This window comes from Carettochelys insculpta, chromosome 4 (genome assembly GCF_033958435.1).
Source record: "Carettochelys insculpta isolate YL-2023 chromosome 4, ASM3395843v1, whole genome shotgun sequence".
Taxonomy (NCBI): Eukaryota; Metazoa; Chordata; order Testudines; family Carettochelyidae; genus Carettochelys; species Carettochelys insculpta.
Genome location: NC_134140.1, coordinates 130,937,387 through 130,956,448, shown reverse-complemented (window position 1 = coordinate 130,956,448; position 19,062 = coordinate 130,937,387). Strand labels below are relative to the sequence as shown.

At 44.9% G+C, this 19,062-nt stretch overlaps 1 protein-coding gene across 2 annotated transcripts in view; it reads left to right on the top strand.

The window, feature by feature from the left end:
• G3BP2 (G3BP stress granule assembly factor 2) overlaps window positions 1-19,062 on the top strand; it is a 48,943-nt gene that overhangs the window by 13,273 nt on the left and 16,608 nt on the right. For both annotated transcript variants that reach the window (XM_074993816.1, XM_074993815.1), the window contains exons 2-6: window positions 1,279-1,397; window positions 6,584-6,665; window positions 7,639-7,812; window positions 15,071-15,161; window positions 17,904-18,006. In XM_074993816.1, coding sequence (XP_074849917.1) covers window positions 1,303-1,397; window positions 6,584-6,665; window positions 7,639-7,812; window positions 15,071-15,161; window positions 17,904-18,006 — 545 coding nt within the window. In that variant the 5' untranslated portion in view covers window positions 1,279-1,302. The remainder of the gene's footprint in view (window positions 1-1,278; window positions 1,398-6,583; window positions 6,666-7,638; window positions 7,813-15,070; window positions 15,162-17,903; window positions 18,007-19,062) is intronic.

The window sequence follows — 19,062 nt, the reverse complement described above, 5'->3', positions numbered from 1 at the left end:
TTGTACAGAAAGTCTGTCAATGCTCTTCATGATCCTTTTGAAATCCATTTTCTCCAAAGTCGTGGTGGACTTTCTAGCTTTACCTGATCTGAAGAACTCTGTATAAGCCAAGAAGCTTGTTTGTGTAAACAGAATGTGGTCCAGTAACTGATATAATTTTGTCCACCTTATTGTGCTGTTAAGGCTTTGGTGTAAACAAGCGATTAAATTTCCCTCAGTTATTCACCTTTTGGCTTGAATGCTCTGGGCAAGGCTGTCAAAAGGAGTGAGCATTGAGAGACTGTCTGATAGTAATGCTCAGTGCTACAGCATGAGGGGCTTGCAACTGTATTGTGTTCAGACTGTGTCGCAGCATTACCAATACTTCCAGTGCTTGTTGGGTTCTTAGAAGACATTTACGGGGTAAATTAGATCTAAATAATAGCCAGGACTGGTGGCTGTAAAACTTCGGGGGACCTTGGGGAAACTTGATCATGTCCATTATACGTGGACATCCAGCTAAGTAAAATAGTGCCAGACCATGGATGTTGCTGGACCAAAGAGTGTCAGACTAGAGAGGGTCAACCTGCATAGCCTGCCACTTGTCTGTCTCCACTGAAGCTATTGGCCACATCTACATGAGAAGCATCTGTCAACCGAAGTTGCTGTCAGAAGGGATTTCCTGGTGAAACTTCTGTCGAGAGATCGCATTTATACATAAAGCGGATGGAAAGAGCAGTCCGCTGTGCCGACGGAGCAACCAGGCTTCCCATCCCTCTCTCAACAGAACGGCTTAACAGAAGCTCTGCAAACAGGGCTGCCTGGTGAATTGGAAGCTGTCTTTTGGCAAAAGGGCGCCACAATGTCTACACAGCTGTTTAATCAACAGAACATTGTTGAGAAAGGTGTTTGTACCTGAATGGGGAGAGGTATAATGCTGCCGGCGGATGTGCCAGGTTTTGTCGACAAGCTGTAGACAAAGTTGCATTTGTTGTGTAGCTGCTCTGCATTTTTTCTGGCAAAAGTTGGGTTTTGTGTGGAAAAGTTGCTCATGCATAGACATGGCCATTGTGTTTACCAATTAGTTTGCAAGATTTCAAATTAGAAAAATTTGTCAAGATAATGAGTTATTAAATTTGAGTTACTCGGGTATTTTTGAGTCTCTGACTACATATTGGTGCAGTCTACATAGTGATTCCTGTTTCGGGCACGATTTCTTGTCCATCCGTTCATCTGTCCACACAGATTGTTATGTTAAATGGTAGGGTTGCATTTAAAATATATTTTTTTTAATTACAGCATTTGATACTGTGTACCAAAGAAATGGTGATGGAGAAGCCAAGTCCCCTGCTTGTAGGGCGGGAATTTGTGAGGCAGTACTACACTTTGCTAAATAAAGCTCCTGACTTCTTGCACAGGTAATGATGTATGTATTTTTAATATAAGAAGTAGATTGTATTTTGGATGACTATACTATGAATTTATTGTATCTAAATTTGAGAATTGGCTCAAATCCCTAAACTCATGGGATGTGGTGGGATATTGAAAATTATGCACCATCTCGTTTGAAAGGTAGGTCGTTGCAGCTCTACTGAAAGCTGTCTTTATCTTTTATGAAATGTGTGTGCTTTGAGTAGGTAATTTTATATATAGCTATTTAGGCAGCTTTATCTGCTGTATGTTGATCTGGATATATTTTTTATTTATACACAAGTGAGAGGATGGAGCAAATTGTTCTTGTAAAATGGAGTTCTTGGTGATTTCAGTTTTGTTTTTGGGGCTTACAGTCTGCTGTTCAACACTTATCTGGATTTGTCTGTCTTTTGCTTTAGTGTTTGCTCTCTTCCTGTCCTCAGATTGACACCAGATTTGTTTTAATTCTGTTCCTGTTCTCTTTTAGCAGAAGAAAACCACTGAGCAGATTGCTGAGACACTGCATAATGGACACAAATCTGATTCTTTAGATTGGTGCTGGGTACTTACCAGCTCTAGTCACAGAAACTCAGGGTATGCAGCTTTTGTGACAAGCAGTTCCCCAGCAGCTCCTGTACATGTTGATAGGCAGCAGGAGCTGTTGACATAGAAAGCTCAGGGTCAAGGAAAGGTACTTAACAAATCAGTGTGTCAAGGACAATTAGTCATAAGCCTCCTGGCATATTTTTTAAGAATACTCTGGGATTTTCAGCAGCTGGTGTCCCTTACTACAGAGCATATTCAGAGTACAGATAACACCTTTGAGCAATTTGGGAAAATGCTGGATTGTCTTCTCTCTGAAATGGCACAGTTCTGCAGGCAACAGAACATCTTGGAGACCTCTATCCACAAGCCAGCCCAGTTTTCTTAGGTTGGGACATTGGGATGTGGCTTCTTGTGAAAGACAGTAGAATCTTTGAGTTCCTTGGTGTGTTTGTCTGATCTGCAGCTGAGCTATTACATCTACAGAGGCTGTGATTTTAAGGGCTTGATATTATTTGAGATTTGTCTGCAGGAATTGTAACAGATTCACAGTAACTAGAGAGGAGTTGGATTAGTGTTCAGTCTTTTTTTCAGTAAAAAAAAAATTAGGACCACTCCAGAGATTCTTGCCAGTAGACACCCCCTGAAACTCAAGCCAATAGTTTGGCTTTTTCAGGATGTAGGAGTGCAACTCAGCATAGCTTTGTTTCTTGTTTATTTGCATATGAGTTCTATCCCAGGTGACCTCTGCAGCTTTCATTGGTGCTATAGCTTCTGTGATGTGTCATGGATGAGAATTGTAGATTACTGTATGCAAGAACTAAACTTTTGGCACTGTAACTTATAGACGAAAACCATGTCTTGGATAGGATCAGTAGCCTTAAATGATTAGCAGTTTGGTATGTTTCCATTAGTGGCTTTGCAGGTCAGTTCAGTTGTCCAAAGCCAGGATCTGGTGGGATTGCACAGTTCCACGTGAACAAGAAATGTACGTCTTTCATGAATCTACCTGAGGAGGAGGTTGAGCCTCTTGCTAAGGGAGGGTTTTAACTTAGGTCCATATAGGAAGATGTGCATGTTTTGCTGATCTCTGTAGCTGTGCTTGAAATTAGGTTTTTGAGGTGCTCTAATCTGCTGTGTCCATTACATGTCCTTCATTCATCTTGTAAGCACTTAGGAACCTTATTCTGTTAATTTCAGGTTTAGAATAGATATTTTCTCCTGAAAATGACTTTAAAGTGTGTTTTGGGGCTAGTAAAGTTATGTGGCTCTAGAGCAGGGATGAGCAAATTTTTTACATCAGGCCTCACTTTCCCTGCAGTTAGCAGTCCTCCCCCTCCCAACCCCCCCACCTGCTTAATGTCGTCCCAACTGGTGAATTTCGGTTACGTTCATATTTAAAAAAAAAAAAATCTTTCAGCATGTGTAAGAAAATAAGTACATAGAACCATGATGTCCAATATGTTTGTCACTTGTTACATGTGGCGAGTAGGACACTGCATTGTGGCGCACATAGGGGTGGCCAACCCGTGGCTCTTGGAGCCTTTAAATGATCATTTGAAATTTTGTGCTTTGTATTATGTAGTATGAAATACCTCCCAATATTCTGATACTATTTAATAAAGTTTTGTGTAATATAACATGGCGAATATTGAAAGATGACAACCACTAGTGTGGTGATCTGTTGGACACTGCTGATGTAGAATATAAAAATTTTAATTGGTATATACATGTAAATACACATACCTGAAAACAGTAACATATATTTCAACATTTTTAATGATACATGACCTGGAGACCCAGTTGACAATCATGGTGTGCCCCCTTATGAAATTTTATGTCCCCCTTTTGCCCCAGAGGGGCCTCCCCCACTTTGTACACCCCTGCTGTAGAACGTACCCATTATGGTATAGCCATTGTCCTGGCTTGCAAGAGTTGAAGGATTTTTTGGTAGGATGTATACTGGAGGCACTGTTTTTAGGAGAGAGAATCCACATGGTTATTTTCAGAAGAGCAGGTAGGTGTGTTTTTAATCTTAGATGAGATTGGTGCGTATTTGATCAGTGTGTGCGCCAATGTCCCTGAAAATACTCTGTGTAAAACATCCTTGATAAATCACATGTGAAGAAAGGGCTAGCCTAGTGGAGCAGCTGTAGCAACTTTTTGGGTAAGGTGTTTCAGTCTGTTTTATATCGTCGCTAACTATCTATACCTCATCCAAATCCATATAAAATGACAGATTTACGAGAAAGTGCGCAAGAAAATGTGTTTGGTTAGTTTACAATGTTAAAATTCTCCTTTAAAGCAGACACTTTTGATTTTCAATCTTTGGCCCCTCTAAGTTAAAATCGAAGGTCTGCAGGAAGGCAGAAATATGTGTACATTGAGGATTAAATGTTTCTGGGGAACGTATTTCTTACAGATGACAAAAATAACAATACAGTAAACCCTTGTTATAGTGGACCACATTTTGCTGGACATCGGTGATTAACAGACGGCTGTTTTCCCCCCCCCCCCATAGAGTACTGTACAGTACTGTAAAGGGATCCCTCGCGCTGCTGGCTGGCTCCCCCCCGCGGCTGGGACCGCCTTAGCCATGGGGTCCTTGGCTGGCCTGCTGCCGCTAAATTGTCGCCCCCCCGCCCCCAGTGGCTGGGATCTGAGGAGTCGCCATGCTCAGGGTAGAGTGTGGGCAGCTGTCAGTCTGAGCAGCCCCTGAGTTCTGCCTTGTAAACCCTTGGGTATAACTGCAACAAAGGGTCCTGTGGCACCTTATAGACTAACAGAAAAGTTTTGAGCATGAGCTTTCGTGAGCACAGACTCACTTCATCAGATGCTTCATCTGATGAAGTGAGTCTGTGCTCACAAAAGCTCATGCTCAAAACTTTTCAGTTAGTCTATAAGGTGCCACAGGACCCTTTGTTGCTGTTACAGATCCAGGCTAACACAGCTACCCCTCCGATACTTGGGTATAATTGACTTTCTGTTTTAATGGACTCCCCTCTCCCCCATTAGTCTGTTATATTGAGGCTATGTTGTAACTTGTTAACTGTTGCCCATTAGTTTGCACTTCGAACTGCTGGGTAGATAAAAACTTTCTTATGTTTGGAAGACTAATTTAAAATTAATGTCAATTCTGTCAAATCCAACAAGAAGCAGTAGAAAGATAGTGGTTTGAAAAATGGCTGTAGATAATGTACCATTAAGTTCCATAACTTTTTCCTTCTTTTTTGTATTGAATGTGCCATTACATAGATTATCACTATTTTTTTGTTTAAAAATAAGAGCAATGAAATTCAATTATTTTATCCTTTCTTGACTGCATCAGGAACAGAATTAAAATAGTTTTTACAGTCTTAATTTGGGATTTGACTTTTGAACGGTTTTTGTTGATTTCAGAAAAGTTTAGTAGTTCTGTACAGTAAGAGTGAGTTAAACCTCATTTGAATGGAAACTTTACCTTAAATCCTGTTACTTTTTCATTAACTGAAACATTAAATAACCTCGCCTCCAGTTTTCTGTGTGTTTTAGTGACTGAAGTTAACATAAAATTAAAGTTCTTTCTTGGAGTGTAAATAAATTTTTGTATTTCAGTTATAACGAGGAACGAACAAGGTGATTAATATTGGTCTCGTAGCTGGTTTTTAGTCAGTTGACTTCTGTTACCTTCTTGTCTGTGTTTTTTTTTTTTTTTTTTTTTCCTTCCAATTGAATTGGATCACAGCCTACATATTTTTTTTTTGTTGCTTGGAATAATGGCTCCTTTTAAATCTACACTGTCAAAGGTTTCTGAATTTTTGCAGTGCATTTGTGGTTATTACTGCTGAAAAAACTGAAGGGCAAAATTGAGAACAAATTATCCCCTGTAGATTTAACTTCACCAACCTGTTTGTCGAGTAAACTGCCATAAAAGATTGATTCTTCTTGCCCAATAGCTTTGAGCAATTCATAGAATGTTGATAAGGATCTAGTAAGTCTATGAGAGATGTAACCAGCATAGCCTGAAATTTTAATAGTGCCCTTTCTGACCTGGTGAGATGCACACACTCGAAATATGCTCAAGCTAAATGACAATAAAACTTAACCACAGTTTAAAAAAAAAAACACAAAACCTATGGATGGGCTTATTAGAAACAAGATACTGGTAAATACGGTTCTGGAGGATTTAGAAGGTAAGTTCTGTTCCTCCAGTGCTCAGGAGTTGTAGAAGCAGCTGAAAGTGGAAATACAGGTTGAAACTCTTGTCCAGTAAACTCTAAAATCTGTCATGATTTTAGTTAGCTAGATGACCACTTACCATGAGTGTGGCCAAGTTTCCTGTAGTCCCCCGTAAGGTTTGTTTACACGTATCAGTCCTGGTTCTGTTCTATGCCTTTACTGTAATTAACCCCAAATGTTTTCTAAGAGCCCAGTAAGCACTGGAAGTGTTGGTAATGTGCTAGAAAATATTGACCTCCTGTCATCCGGCACCAGTCAGATCCTGGATGTCAGCCTGTGCTGCCCTCTTGCAGAAGTTAATTTCACCAACACCCCCACCGCCCCTCCCCAACATGCTAATACTAACACCGCTTCACAGGACTTAATGATTCTTGACATTCATTTATTTTATGGTCAGAAGCCTAAACTTGAAGCTTAATTGTTTTTGCAGGTTTTATGGCAGGAATTCCTCTTATGTCCATGGTGGACTGGATGCCAGTGGGAAGCCCCAGGAAGCAGTGTATGGCCAAGCTGTATGTATCTAAATGATTTACACAGTCTTCCTTTTGAGCCATGATGATAATGTTTTAGCCAATCAATTTTGTTTTTTCAGTTTACTTGTGTTATGCTTTTCTTGTACAATAAGTAAGCTATTACAGATAGTAGTGTGCCAAATCTCTGCAATATGAACATTTAGTACTTAATGTCTGTGTATCTCCTGGCCAATGAGAATGCAAGATTGAGTGAAGTGTTTCTGTACACTCCTGGAATATCTTGTCAGGTTCTGCATTTTCCCATTGGCTTTGTACCTATGCTGTTTTGATTATTAAACATTTAAATAAAACCTAGGAAAATAAGATTCTCCCCCACTCCCCCCCGTTTTTTTTTGTAGCTGTGATTTTTTTTTCCCCCAAAAAGCAGGCATCTGCAGTGTGGGAATGTGTGTAACTTGACAGTCCCCACTCTGAGCGCTGTGTGGTCACTTTTCTTTATTGTCCAGTACAACCTCCCTTTGTGGTAGGAGACCTATGTAATTATGAAATAGATGACCTAGTACAGTGGTTAGAATTCATAGTATTCATATACTGCTGTGACAGGGTTTGTACTAATACCTTGGAAGAATGCTAGGGTGTCTTTTTTTTTTTTTTTTTTTTTTTTTTTCCTCTCCTTCTTCAAACAAATGAATCATTTGATTTCATTGGTTGACCTTGGAAACTGAAAACTTATTACTTGCCTTCAGCAGCTTAGCTGGAAAATTAGATAAAAATTTGCTTGTCAGAGCTTTTTTTAAAACTCTTTTGGAGAACCTGAGTAGTGGCTTTTTTTAAGTGATTAGCCTCTTTTTCAACCAGTTAGTGTTTAGTAAGTTCCCTTATCTCCTTCGAGTTGGAAGTAAGTGGGAGTAATCTTATCTCAGGATCAAATTATTAATATAACTAGCCATGTTAGCTCTGTTTAAATTCTCTTTTTGCTTAGTTTTAAAATTAGTCCTTTATTTGTTTCTAGGAGATTCATAAGAAGGTGATGTCCCTACAGTTCAGTGAATGTCACACTAAGATTCGTCATGTTGATGCACATGCGACCTTGAGTGATGGTGTAGTTGTGCAAGTCATGGGGGAACTGTCTAATAATGGGCAACCAATGAGGAAGTTTATGCAAACCTTTGTTCTGGCTCCAGAAGTGAGTATGTATTGGAATGTGATTGCCTTGAAATTTTAAAGACCTGAGAACCTGGGAATTTTCCACCTTCCAGCAGGGGGGTGAATTCAGCTTTTAGATTTTACTAGCATAAATGGTGGATTATCTGTAATCTGAAGTTTTCCAAGCAAGATATGAAGACTTCAAAAACTTTGTCAGAGGTTAGGGGTCTATTACAAGAGTGGGTGGGTGAGATTCTGTGGCCTGCCATGTGGAGGAGGTCTATAGATGATCATGATGGTTTCTTCTGACCTTAAGTTGTGCGACATAAACCTGACCTTGTAGGTAGGATCTGGCCCACTTGATTATAAGTAGTACTTCATGTGGCCTCAATTTTTATAGACTTCTACTGCAGACTTTAATTGAGTGTAATTTGTGCCTTTTGCAAAATGAGTTTGATATTCATCACTTAATGTTATTCAACTCATTGCACTTGTGTAGTTTTTAGATAATGGAAAGCCACTGGAGACAAACACAAATATTTGATTTAAGCATCTCAGGCCACGACTCATGTGATTCTTATAGAAAGGGGTGTGGTACAAAAAATGATTCTTCTTCGAGTGTCCCCGTGGGTGCTCCACCATAGGTGACGGCTTGGCCGGCGCCGCAGATCGGATCTTCCAAGCAGTTTCTGCCGGACCGCGCATGCGCCGGCACGCGCCGCTCCCTGGCGCGCTCCTGGCCATGTGCGCGATCCGGTCCCCGCCAGTTCCTCTCAACCGCCGTCGGCTGCAGACGGAATCCGACTAGGCTAAAGCCACATAGCGTATTCAACGACTTTATTTGTTTTCTCTTTGAAGTTTTTCAGTTCTTTAGGATACCATAAGTAACCGGTTGTTATTTTGTAAAAAAAAAAACAAAAAAACAAAAAAAAAAAAACAAACAACAAACAAGCTATGGAGGGACAGCTCAAGCCAGTCCCAGTAACAAGCGCCGGAGGCCGGGAGCTAGGGCCATCAGCCCTCCTGCGGAGGCAGGCCATCGGACGGGGAAACAGCACAAAGAAGTGCTAAGTACCCACAAACAAACTCAAAGACTCACCAACAATGTCCTCCTCAGGCTTTAAAAAATGTGAGTCCTGCCGAGAGGCGATGCCAGTGTCCGATGGGCACAGTCTATGCATAAGGTGCCTGGGGGAGTCCCATGTGGCACAAAAATGCGCCTTCTGTGCAAAGTTAACGACCAGAGCACGGAGAGACAGGGAGATGAGAATTAAACTGCTGCTTCTTGACAAGACCCTCCAGCCAGACGTGCCGGAGCGGCCGCAGCAGGAGGGACCCTCCGGGGCCCTTAGAAGGAAAGCTGCCTCCCTCACTCCATCAGCGCAAAAACGGAGGAAAGTTTCTCCAACCCGATCCCTGCCGGCAGCAACAGTGAGCGGGACGGGAGGAGCGAGCAGCCCCCAGCCGCAGCAACAGCTGATCGGCGGCGGCACGGAGAGCCACGTGGAAGCGGCTCAGCCTCCGATGATCAGCCAGCCGCCCCGCACCGCAGGCAGGGCGGCGGCTAAGCAAGCGCCGGTACCAGCGGCACCGCAGGCAGCGGCACCGACCCCCGGGGAACCGGCGGTGCAGAGCGCGCAGGCACGTAGCCTGCAGGCGCAGAAGGACTCCGCACGTGCGGCACCGCCCTCGAGCGTGCCTAGCATGGTGCCGACGGGGCCGGGATCCCCCGCCCATCAGGGGGCGGAGTTACCTCCTCAAGGGAGGGGGAAGGCTGCACACAAGAGGAGGCACTGCAGCCCCTCTCCAGACAGGGCTGTGGAGCTCTTTTCTCACAGCCCTCCGCTCATGTTGGAGACTCCAACCAGAAGGCAGGGGCCCCCCCTAGCCTACCCGGAGCCCCCTTCTCCTTTCCTGCAATCAGCCTCCCCATGGCTGGCACCACCCTCGCCCTTCCTGGGATTTGAATCGCTGGACTATTATGCAAAATCGCTCTCTCCAGTGTCTCGACGATCCCCCTCTCCCAGACACACAGGGTACGTGCAAAGGGAATGGTCAAGGTCACCTTCCCAGGAACAGTGCCTATACTGCCATGGTCGTCCCTACCACGCGGGGCATGGACACCATCGGCAATCTACCAGGGAGAGATCCCCACATATTACCTCGTACCCCCGAGGGCAATCACGATCGGGGACGGAGACTCAAGCATCCCAGGGGGGACTGGCCGTGGACCCACGAGATTTTCCCTCGCAAACCTCCAGCGAGAGGGCGCACCATCACCATCAAGAACCGGAAGGGTCCAAAGAAATGTACCCCAGCGGTTCCTCGTTTTCCTCCCCGGATGAGGCCACGGCCTTAGGGGACGTCCATCCCAAGGACGATCTCAAACAGTTTCAGGAGCTGTTTAAGAGGGTAGCTTTCACGCAAGGCATCCAGACAGCACAAGTGCAAGAGAAACATCATAAGCTCCTTAAAAATTTGAGCTCCCCGGCCTCCTCCAGAGTAGCAATCCCGCTTGATGAAGCGATCTTGGAGTCCGCCACTACCATATGGCAGACCCCGGCAACTATTCCGCCTGTCCAAAAGAGAGCGGATAAGAAATACTTCGTGCCGGCGAAGGGCATGGAGTTCTTGTTTAGCCACCCCCAGCCAAACTCCTTGGTGGTGGAGTCCTCGCAGCAAAGATTAAAAACATCTCAATTTAAAACAGGGGGAACGGACAAAGATGCCAAGAAGCTAGAGCTGTTCGGCAGAAAGGTCTACTCCTCCTCCACTTTAACCTTGCGAATGGCAAATTATGCAGCGCACTTGGCGAACCATAATTTCGACAACTATGCCAGATTAACTTCCCTCATGGACTCGCTTCCAGAGGACAAAAAGCCGGTCCTCAAGGCCATAGTGCAAGAGGGCTACGCGGCTGCGAGGATGGAAGTTCAGATTGCTTTGGACGTTGCGGACACGGCAGCACGTTCCACAGCAACTGCAGTGGTGATGCGACGGGAGTCCTGGCTCCAGACCTCGGGCATACCGAGAGATCTGCAGGCGAAGATAATCGACCTTCCCTTGGACTTGCAGAAGCTGTTTGCTGAATCAACTGACTCGGTCCTTCATTCCAGTAAAGATTCAAGAGCCACACTCAGGACCCTGGGGATTTACACCCCTCCATACTCAAAGAAAAGGTACTACCCACAGCAAAGGCGGTACCAATACCAGCAACAGCGCCCCCAGTATCACAGGGGTTACGAGCAAGGGCGGCATCAGCAGCACCAGCAGTACAGAACCCCCAGGCGACGCTCACAACAGGGCCGTCCGTCCTCGGGGCGGGGCCAAAGGCCACAAGTTTGACATACAAATCCAGGGCTGCGCCATCACCACTATTGCACAAGATCATCCGAAACGACTTTTTCACCATCGCCTCCGACCATTCTACGACCAGTGGCAAAGGATCACCACAGACAAATGGGTGCTGGAGATCATAGCCACGGGGTACGCCATCCCCTTCCAGTCGCTCCCGCCGCCGCGACCCCCGCCCAAGCCCCACCCCCAGGAGGCCTCCCATGTAGCCAGGCTCAGGCAGGAGGTGGCCCACCTAGAGTTCATAGGGGCAGTGGAAAAGGTGCCGGAGCAACTGCAAGGGAAAGGGTTCTACTCTCGGTATTTCCTGACGGAGAAAAAGACAGGAGGCTGGAGGCCCATCTTAGACCTTCGTGGCCTCAACAGGTATCTGCGCAAGCAACGTTTTCGGATGATCACTATTGCCTCCATCCTTACAGCACTGGACGATGGAGACTGGTTCGCAGCCCTCGATCTACAAGACGCGTACTTCCACATAACCATTCATCCGGCTCACCGACGTTTTCTCCGGTTCATGGTGGGCAACGAACACTTCCAATACAAGGTCCTACCGTTTGGCCTTTCCTCGGCCCCCAGAGTCTTCACCAAGACCTTGGCAGTGGTGTCAGCCTACCTGCACAGACAGGGGGTGTTTATTTTCCCGTATCTGGACGACTGCCTGCTCAAAGGGACCTCGAAAAGGGAGGTTCTCCGCATGATACGCGTCACAGCAAACACGTTCTCCTCACTTGGCCTGGTTATCAATCTGGCAAAATCAAAGAGAGACCCCTCACAGGACATAGAGTTCATAGGGGCTCGCATAAACTCGGTCTCGGCGAGAGTATACCTACCAGAGGCTCGCTTTCGAGCCATCAGTTCCCTCGTGCAGGTCATCACCTTCAGCCCTACGGTGCCGGTCTTGACGTGCTTGCAGCTGCTGGGCCACATGGCAGCAGCTACGTTTGTGGTACAGAACGCCAGGTTGCACATGCGCAGCATGCAACATTGGCTGGCAAGTGTATACAAGCCGGCAGTACACACCGTTCACAGGGTGGTGTCGCCCCCACCTGGGGTGCGCGAATCCCTGCAATGGTGGGTAAACCCCAGGAACTTGCTAACAGGGGTACCCTTCCATCAGCCGCAAATATCGGTTTTCCTCACTACGGATGCCTCCCTCATAGGGTGGGGAGCGCACATGGGCGAAGAGGTGGCTCAAGGACTGTGGTCACCCACGGAACAGTCTCTACATATCAATGTTTTAGAGCTCAGAGCAGTGTTCAACGCCTGCAAACACTTTCGAGACCGTATACAAGGCAAAGTCGTCGGGATCAGTACAGACAATACCTCCACCATGTTTTACATAAACAGGCAAGGAGGAGCTCGATCCCGTACCTTATGCGCGGAAGCAATCCGCCTATGGAACTGGTGCATCGCCCACGATATAATCCTGAGAGCCTCCTACTTGCCGGGCACGCACAACGTGAAGGCAGACCAGTTGAGCAGACGTTTTGCGCTCACCCACGAGTGGCAGATCCGTCCCGATCTACTACGGCCGATTTTCCACGCATGGGGGTTTCCCCAAATAGATCTGTTTGCCACTCAGCACAACAAACAGTGCCCACGATTCTCCTCCAGAGCAGGGGTGGGCCGGGGGTCCCTGGGGGACGCGTTCGCGATCCCGTGGGGAGGCCCCCTGCTTTACGCGTTTCCCCCCGCAGTGCTGATCCACAAGGTTCTGCAAAAAGCCAGGAGAGACAAGGCTCGGATGATCCTGATAGTCCCAACATGGGATCGCCAACCATGGTTCCCCCTACTCCTGCGCCTGTCGGACCGCCCACCGATGCCTCTTCCGGTGGCGCCGGATCTGCTCACGCAAGCCCAGGGGTCCATAGTGCATCCGCACCCCCAAAGCCTGCGACTGCAAGCGTGGCTAATCCATGGCTCAGCTCCCTAGAGAGCACATGCACAGTGGAAGTACAGCAAGTCCTAGAAAGTAGCAGGAGGACTTCCACTAGGAAAACCTACAAACAAAAATGGACTCGCTTCATGGCTTGGTGTTCTACCAAGCAGCTGGCCCCCCTTTCGGTGCCTATACCTACAATTCTAGAGTATTTACTGGACCTCAAGAGAGCAGGACTCTCGCTATCCTCGTTAAAGGTCCACCTTGCCGCCATCTCGGCGTTCAGACATGAGGAGGGAGGGCACACGGTGTTCGCCCACCCTATGGTTACCAGGTTCCTCAAAGGGTTGGTAAACCTATACCCCCCTCGGAAACCGATTCCACCTTCGTGGAGCTTGGACCTGGTGCTTACCACACTCGTGGGACCACCGTTCGAGCCCTTGGCCACGGTTCCCCTTCGCCTCCTTTCAGTAAAGTCGACCTTTCTTCTTGCAATTACGTCAGCCCGTCGGGTGAGCGAGCTTGCGGCAGTCATGGCAACGCCACCCTGCACTGTCTTTTCCAAGGAGGCGGTAACCATACGGCTGCATCCAGCCTTTGTTCCCAAAGTTTCTTCCGAGTTTCACATCAATGAACCTATTGTTCTACCCTCGTTCTATCCAAAGCCTCATAACTCCAGCGAAGAGGCGCGCCTACACCTCCTGGATGTGAGGAGGGCGCTAGCCTTCTACGTAGACAGGACCAAGTCCTTCCGAAAAACGGATAGACTCCTAGTCTCCCTCGCTCCCAAATCTAAAGGAGAAGGTCTCTCATCGCAGAGAATCTCAAAGCACATTGTATCCTGCATAAAAATGTGCTACGAGCTCAGCAAGACTCCTTTGTCGGCCACTCCCAGGGCTCATTCCACCAGGGCGGTGGCAGCATCAACAGCCTTTTTCAAGGGCGTTGCATTGAAAGACATTTGCAGAGCGGCGACCTGGTCATCCTACGACACGTTCGCCAAACATTACGCCCTTCACAGGGTATTCCAAGAGGATACCCGTCTCTCTGCAGCGGTCCTCTCGGGGACCAGCTGCACATAATCCGATTACCCACCACCTATCTGGGTTACTGCTGGGTAGTCACCTATGGTGGAGCACCCACGGGGACACTCGAAGAAGAAAGAGAAGTTACTCACCGTAGTAACGGTGGTTCTTCGAGATGTGTCCCCGTGGGTGCTCCACTTCCCGCCCATCCTCCCCGCTTCGGATCTCTGTTAGTGTTTTGCAGGGGCAACCGAGGCGGTTGGTCGAGGAACTGGCGGGGACCGGATCGCGCACATGGCCAGGAGCGCGCCAGGGAGCGGCGCGCGCCGGCGCATGCGCGGTCCGGCAGAAACTGCTTGGAAGATCCGATCTGCGGCGCCGGCCAAGCCGTCACCTATGGTGGAGCACCCACGGGGACACATCTCGAAGAACCACCGTTACTACGGTGAGTAACTTCTCTTTTCCTATTCCTGATTCTTGAATTTCTTTTTATAAGAAACCTTTATTAGGTTCTTTGAACTCTGGTGTTTGTGTAAAACTTTGCTGAGTAGCTCTTTTAACTAATGCATATTTTTTCTAAGTAAAAGCAAAAATAAATGCCTCCATGTTAAAATGGCAAAAGGTCACAAAGTTTTTTTGGAAAGAAGTCTCACAAATAAGGATCCAATAATTATTTTTTTTTTCAAGTAATTAAAAAGCATAAAGGTGACAATTTAAACACTCAGGATTTATCTTAATTCTTGAAGTTTCTTTTGAAATCTTGGGCACAGCTATATGATTTTAGTTATTTGTATACATAAGGAAAATAACTATATCCAAACCAGCACTAATGAGATGGGTAGACATCAAAGGTTATTTTTAAAGAACTGAACTTGATGTAATTTTCCTGGTGCTCTTATTGCAGTGGTGACTGCACTAGAAATGTGTATCTGAAGATAGGAGTGAGGCCACAAAGCTTACAGGTCTACTTAGCAGTAAAGACCCCCTCATCCATCTGTTCAAGTAACTTACAAAGGGGTATGTTCTTTTCCCTTTTACAGGGATCTGTTCCAAATAAGTTCTATGTCCATAATGATATATTCCGATATGAAGATGAGGTATTTGGAGACTCTGAGGCTGAACTTGATGAAGGTGAGAACTTAATTTTTGTGTAACTTGGGGTCGTTTGTACTTTCCTTCCCCATTTTCCTTGGCAAATACCCTCTTGAGTTTCACTTGTCTCCAAAACACAGACAAATAAGCACTTTTTCCTGTTGTCTTCTGTATGTACGTATTATGTTTTAGAGTTGGAGTCTTAGGGTTATAATTCTGTTTTTGTGTTACTCACAATTTCTTTTGTAGGACCTCTTATAGGTACAGTTTGTGTGTTGATGGTTATGCCCTCAAGGACTGAAACTTAGAAAATAACAAGTATCAGTGAACTTGGAAATTGAAATATGATAGCAACCTTAGCAGTTTAGCTATGCTGATTGTCAAAAAATGTTAACACAGAGAGAGCTGTGTTAGTCTGTATTCTATCAAAACAAAAAAGCAGTCATGTAGCACTTCAAAGACCTAACAAAATTATTTATTATGTGATTAGCTTTTGTGGGACAGACCCACTCCTTCAGATCTATAGCCTTTCCAGAACAGATCAGAGGTCCAAAAATTATCATCAAGGTTGACAAATAAGAAAAAATTATAATTGTTGGCAAAACAGATAGTAGAAGAGCAGAGAGAGGGAGGTGAGGGATGGGGAAGTAAGTGTTTGGTCAAACATCAAAATGTGTGAAAGAGTCTTTATAATGGGTCAGGTAATTGCTGTCCTTGTGCAAACCACGTGTTAATGTGTCGAATTTGAATATAACTGTTAGTTCCAAACATTCTCTCTGTAGACGGTTGTTCAAGTTTCTTTTCTGCAGAACACAAACTCTCAAGTCTTTTAACAGAATGGTCTGCTCCATTGGAGTACTGGCTGCCAGCTGGAGCTGGAGCTCTTTGATGTCTGCTCTATGCCCTTTGTTCTTTGGTGAAGAGTGTTTTGCAGTCTGCCCTATATACAAAGTGTGTGGGGAATTGTTGGCGCATGAAGGCATATGTGACATTAGTTGAGGAACTAGAGAATGTGCCTGTGATTCTGTAATTAATGAGGTTGGGTCCCGTGATGGTATCTTCAGAATAGATAAGTGGACAAAGTTGGCAGTGGGGCTTGTTGCAAGGAAAAGTTCCAGGATTTGTAATATTGTGGTATAGCCTGTGATTGTTAGTAAGAATCCTCATAAGGTTAGGAGGCTGTCTGTAGGAGAGAATAGGCCTGTCACCTAGGGCCTTTTAGAGTGTAGCATCCTGATTTAGAGTAGGTTGTAGGTCTTTAATGATGTGTTGCAATGGTTTGAGTTGGGGGCTGTATGTAATAAGTGGTGTTCGGTTGTTAGGTGTTTTTTGTTTTGTTTTGTTTTTTTTTTGCGTGGGGGGCCTATCTTATAGTAGTTGGTTTCTGGGTATTCGTCTAGCCCTGTCAATTTGTTTTTTTTCCATTGCTCCCGGTGGGTAATTAAGGTTTATGAATGTTTGGTAGAGATCTTACAGTTTTCTCTCTCTGTCAGTAGGATCAGAACAGATGCAATTTTATCTCAGGGCTTGACTGTAATGATGGATTGTGTGGTGTGTGCAGGATGGAAGCTAGAAGCAGGTGCTTAAGTGTAGTGGTCAGTAGGTTTCCGGTAGAGAGTGGTATTGATCTGGCCATCAGTGACTTGTACTTTGGTGTCCAGGAAATATCTCTCTTCCGCAGAATGGTCAAGGCTGAAGTTGATGGTGGGGTGCAGATGGTTAAAGTCTGTACAATTCTTCTAGAGTCTCTTTAGCATGGGTCCAAATGGTAAAGATGTCATCTATGTTTCGTAAGTAAAGGAGGGGTAATAGGGGATCAAATGAGGAATCGTTGTTCCAAGTCAGCCATAAATATATTAGCATATTGTAGGGCCATGCGGTGCCCATAGCAGTGCACTAATTTTGAGGTATAATTTATCCCCGAATCAGAAATAATTGTGGGTGAGAACAAACTTCATAGGTCAGATACGAGATTGTCTGTGGTAACGTTAGGGATGACATTCCTGATTGCTTGTAGTCCATCTTCATGTGGAATGTTAGTGCGACCTAACACTTACTCCCCCTTCTCCCTTACCTCCCCCACCTCTGCTCTTCTGATTTGCCCACAGTGATAAAAAAAAAACAAACTTCTGATTTGTCAACCTTGGTAACAATTTTTGGACCTCTGTGCATTATATATTGAGTCTATTCTGGTAAGGCTATAGATCTGAAGGATTGGGTCTGTCCCACGAAAGCTTGTCACCTAATAAATTACTTTTAGTCTTCAAAGTGCTACAGGATTGCTTGTTTTGATAGAAAGTATGTCAGTTAAGCAAGTCAGAGGTTTTAATGGGTGTTGAATCAGGGGTGTGTTGGAGTGGAGGACCTGCTGAGGGCAGAGGATGCTCCAATCCAGCAAGAGCAGCCCTGGTCTGCAGCTGTCATCTTATCCCTCTTTAACTGGTTAGCCAGTTAAACTTAATGTTTACCTGGTTAATTAATTTAAATGGGATTTTTACATCTCTAATGGAGAGGTGAAAACCATCCCTGGTGACTTAAGTGTCTGCTGTTCTTTTTGTGTGTGAAATGTCTTGCCTATGGGGTGAAGTATGACTTTTAGTTCTCTTACTACATATCCTGGTTTTGTGTTCATGTCCATTGTTACATGCCATGAAACTGATTTTCACCAAGGAAATTGACTTACTGAATCTCTGCTCTTTTTCCAGCTAGCAGAATTGTGTACTGGAAACTGTGCTTGACATTTCCTTGAACATTGATCACAAGTCTTGTTTTTTCTGTCAGAATCAGAAGATGAGGTGGAAGAGGAGCAGGAAGAAAGGCAACCATCCCCTGAGCAAGTGCAAGAGAATACAAGCAACACATACTATGAAAGTCATCCTGTAACGTAAGAAGTCCATGCTAAGCAGTAGAAAACATTTGCTCTGGCTGTTTTGTCCTGAATAAAGCTAATTCCCTAAAATATATGTTTAACCAGTGCACGTATGGCCAGAAAGGTGTGTGCTGAACTGTGTTTAGATGAGAACTGTTTGCTGGATATTGTAACTCCATTATTTTTAATCTCACCTCTGGTTTGTAAGTGAGAAGTGACACATGAAGATAGAGTTAAACTCCAAATCAGTACGTGTTGACACTTTGATTCCCCTATTTATATCACAAAAGGCTAGATTAGTTATCTGCTACGAATACAGAAGCACCTTGAGACCCTCTTATTGTACAGATACACAGTAAATGTGTGCGTTCCCATACCATTTAAAAATCCGAGTAAAACAGAGGGTGGAACAAGAGATGCATTATCCCTGCTTTACAAATTTGGCACTTAAGCACAAGAAAATTAGATTTTTCAGTTGAGTTCTGCATCTGTTGATGCATCTAGATTTCTGTCTGGCTTCTCAGAAGAGCTCAGGCTGGATGCTGTTCTTGAAACTCTCCCTTAGTGTGTCATTGGGGGTGAAATTTTATGAAAATTCCTATATCTAGTTGCCTAAATGGCAGGAATCTCTTCTAGAAATCTGGCTGTAGGTGACTCGCCCAGGGTTATGTAGGAAAACATGGCACAGCTGAAAAGTGAACTCTGATCTTAGTCCTAGTCCAATGCCTGACTCACAAGACTGTTTTAAATGATTCTTTCGAGTTAATTAGGCCCTTAATTAGCACTACATTTTCAAATGTTGTGTCTTCAAGGGGGTGTGGTAGAGGTTGCGCAGGTGTAACTGGCTGGAATTTATCAAACAATTAATTTTATTCATCTCCATGAATGAAACTGTTCCCTTCCTCTGGGAGTGAAAAAACAGTCAACTTATTTGAGGGCTTTTCTTTTACATTGAGGTCACCAAAGCAGAAAAATAAGGTGCTATTTTTATTCTAGAACAGAATTACGGATAAGATTTTTATTTGTAACTAGTGTTTCTGAGCACATGCTCATGAGATGCGAACAACAAAT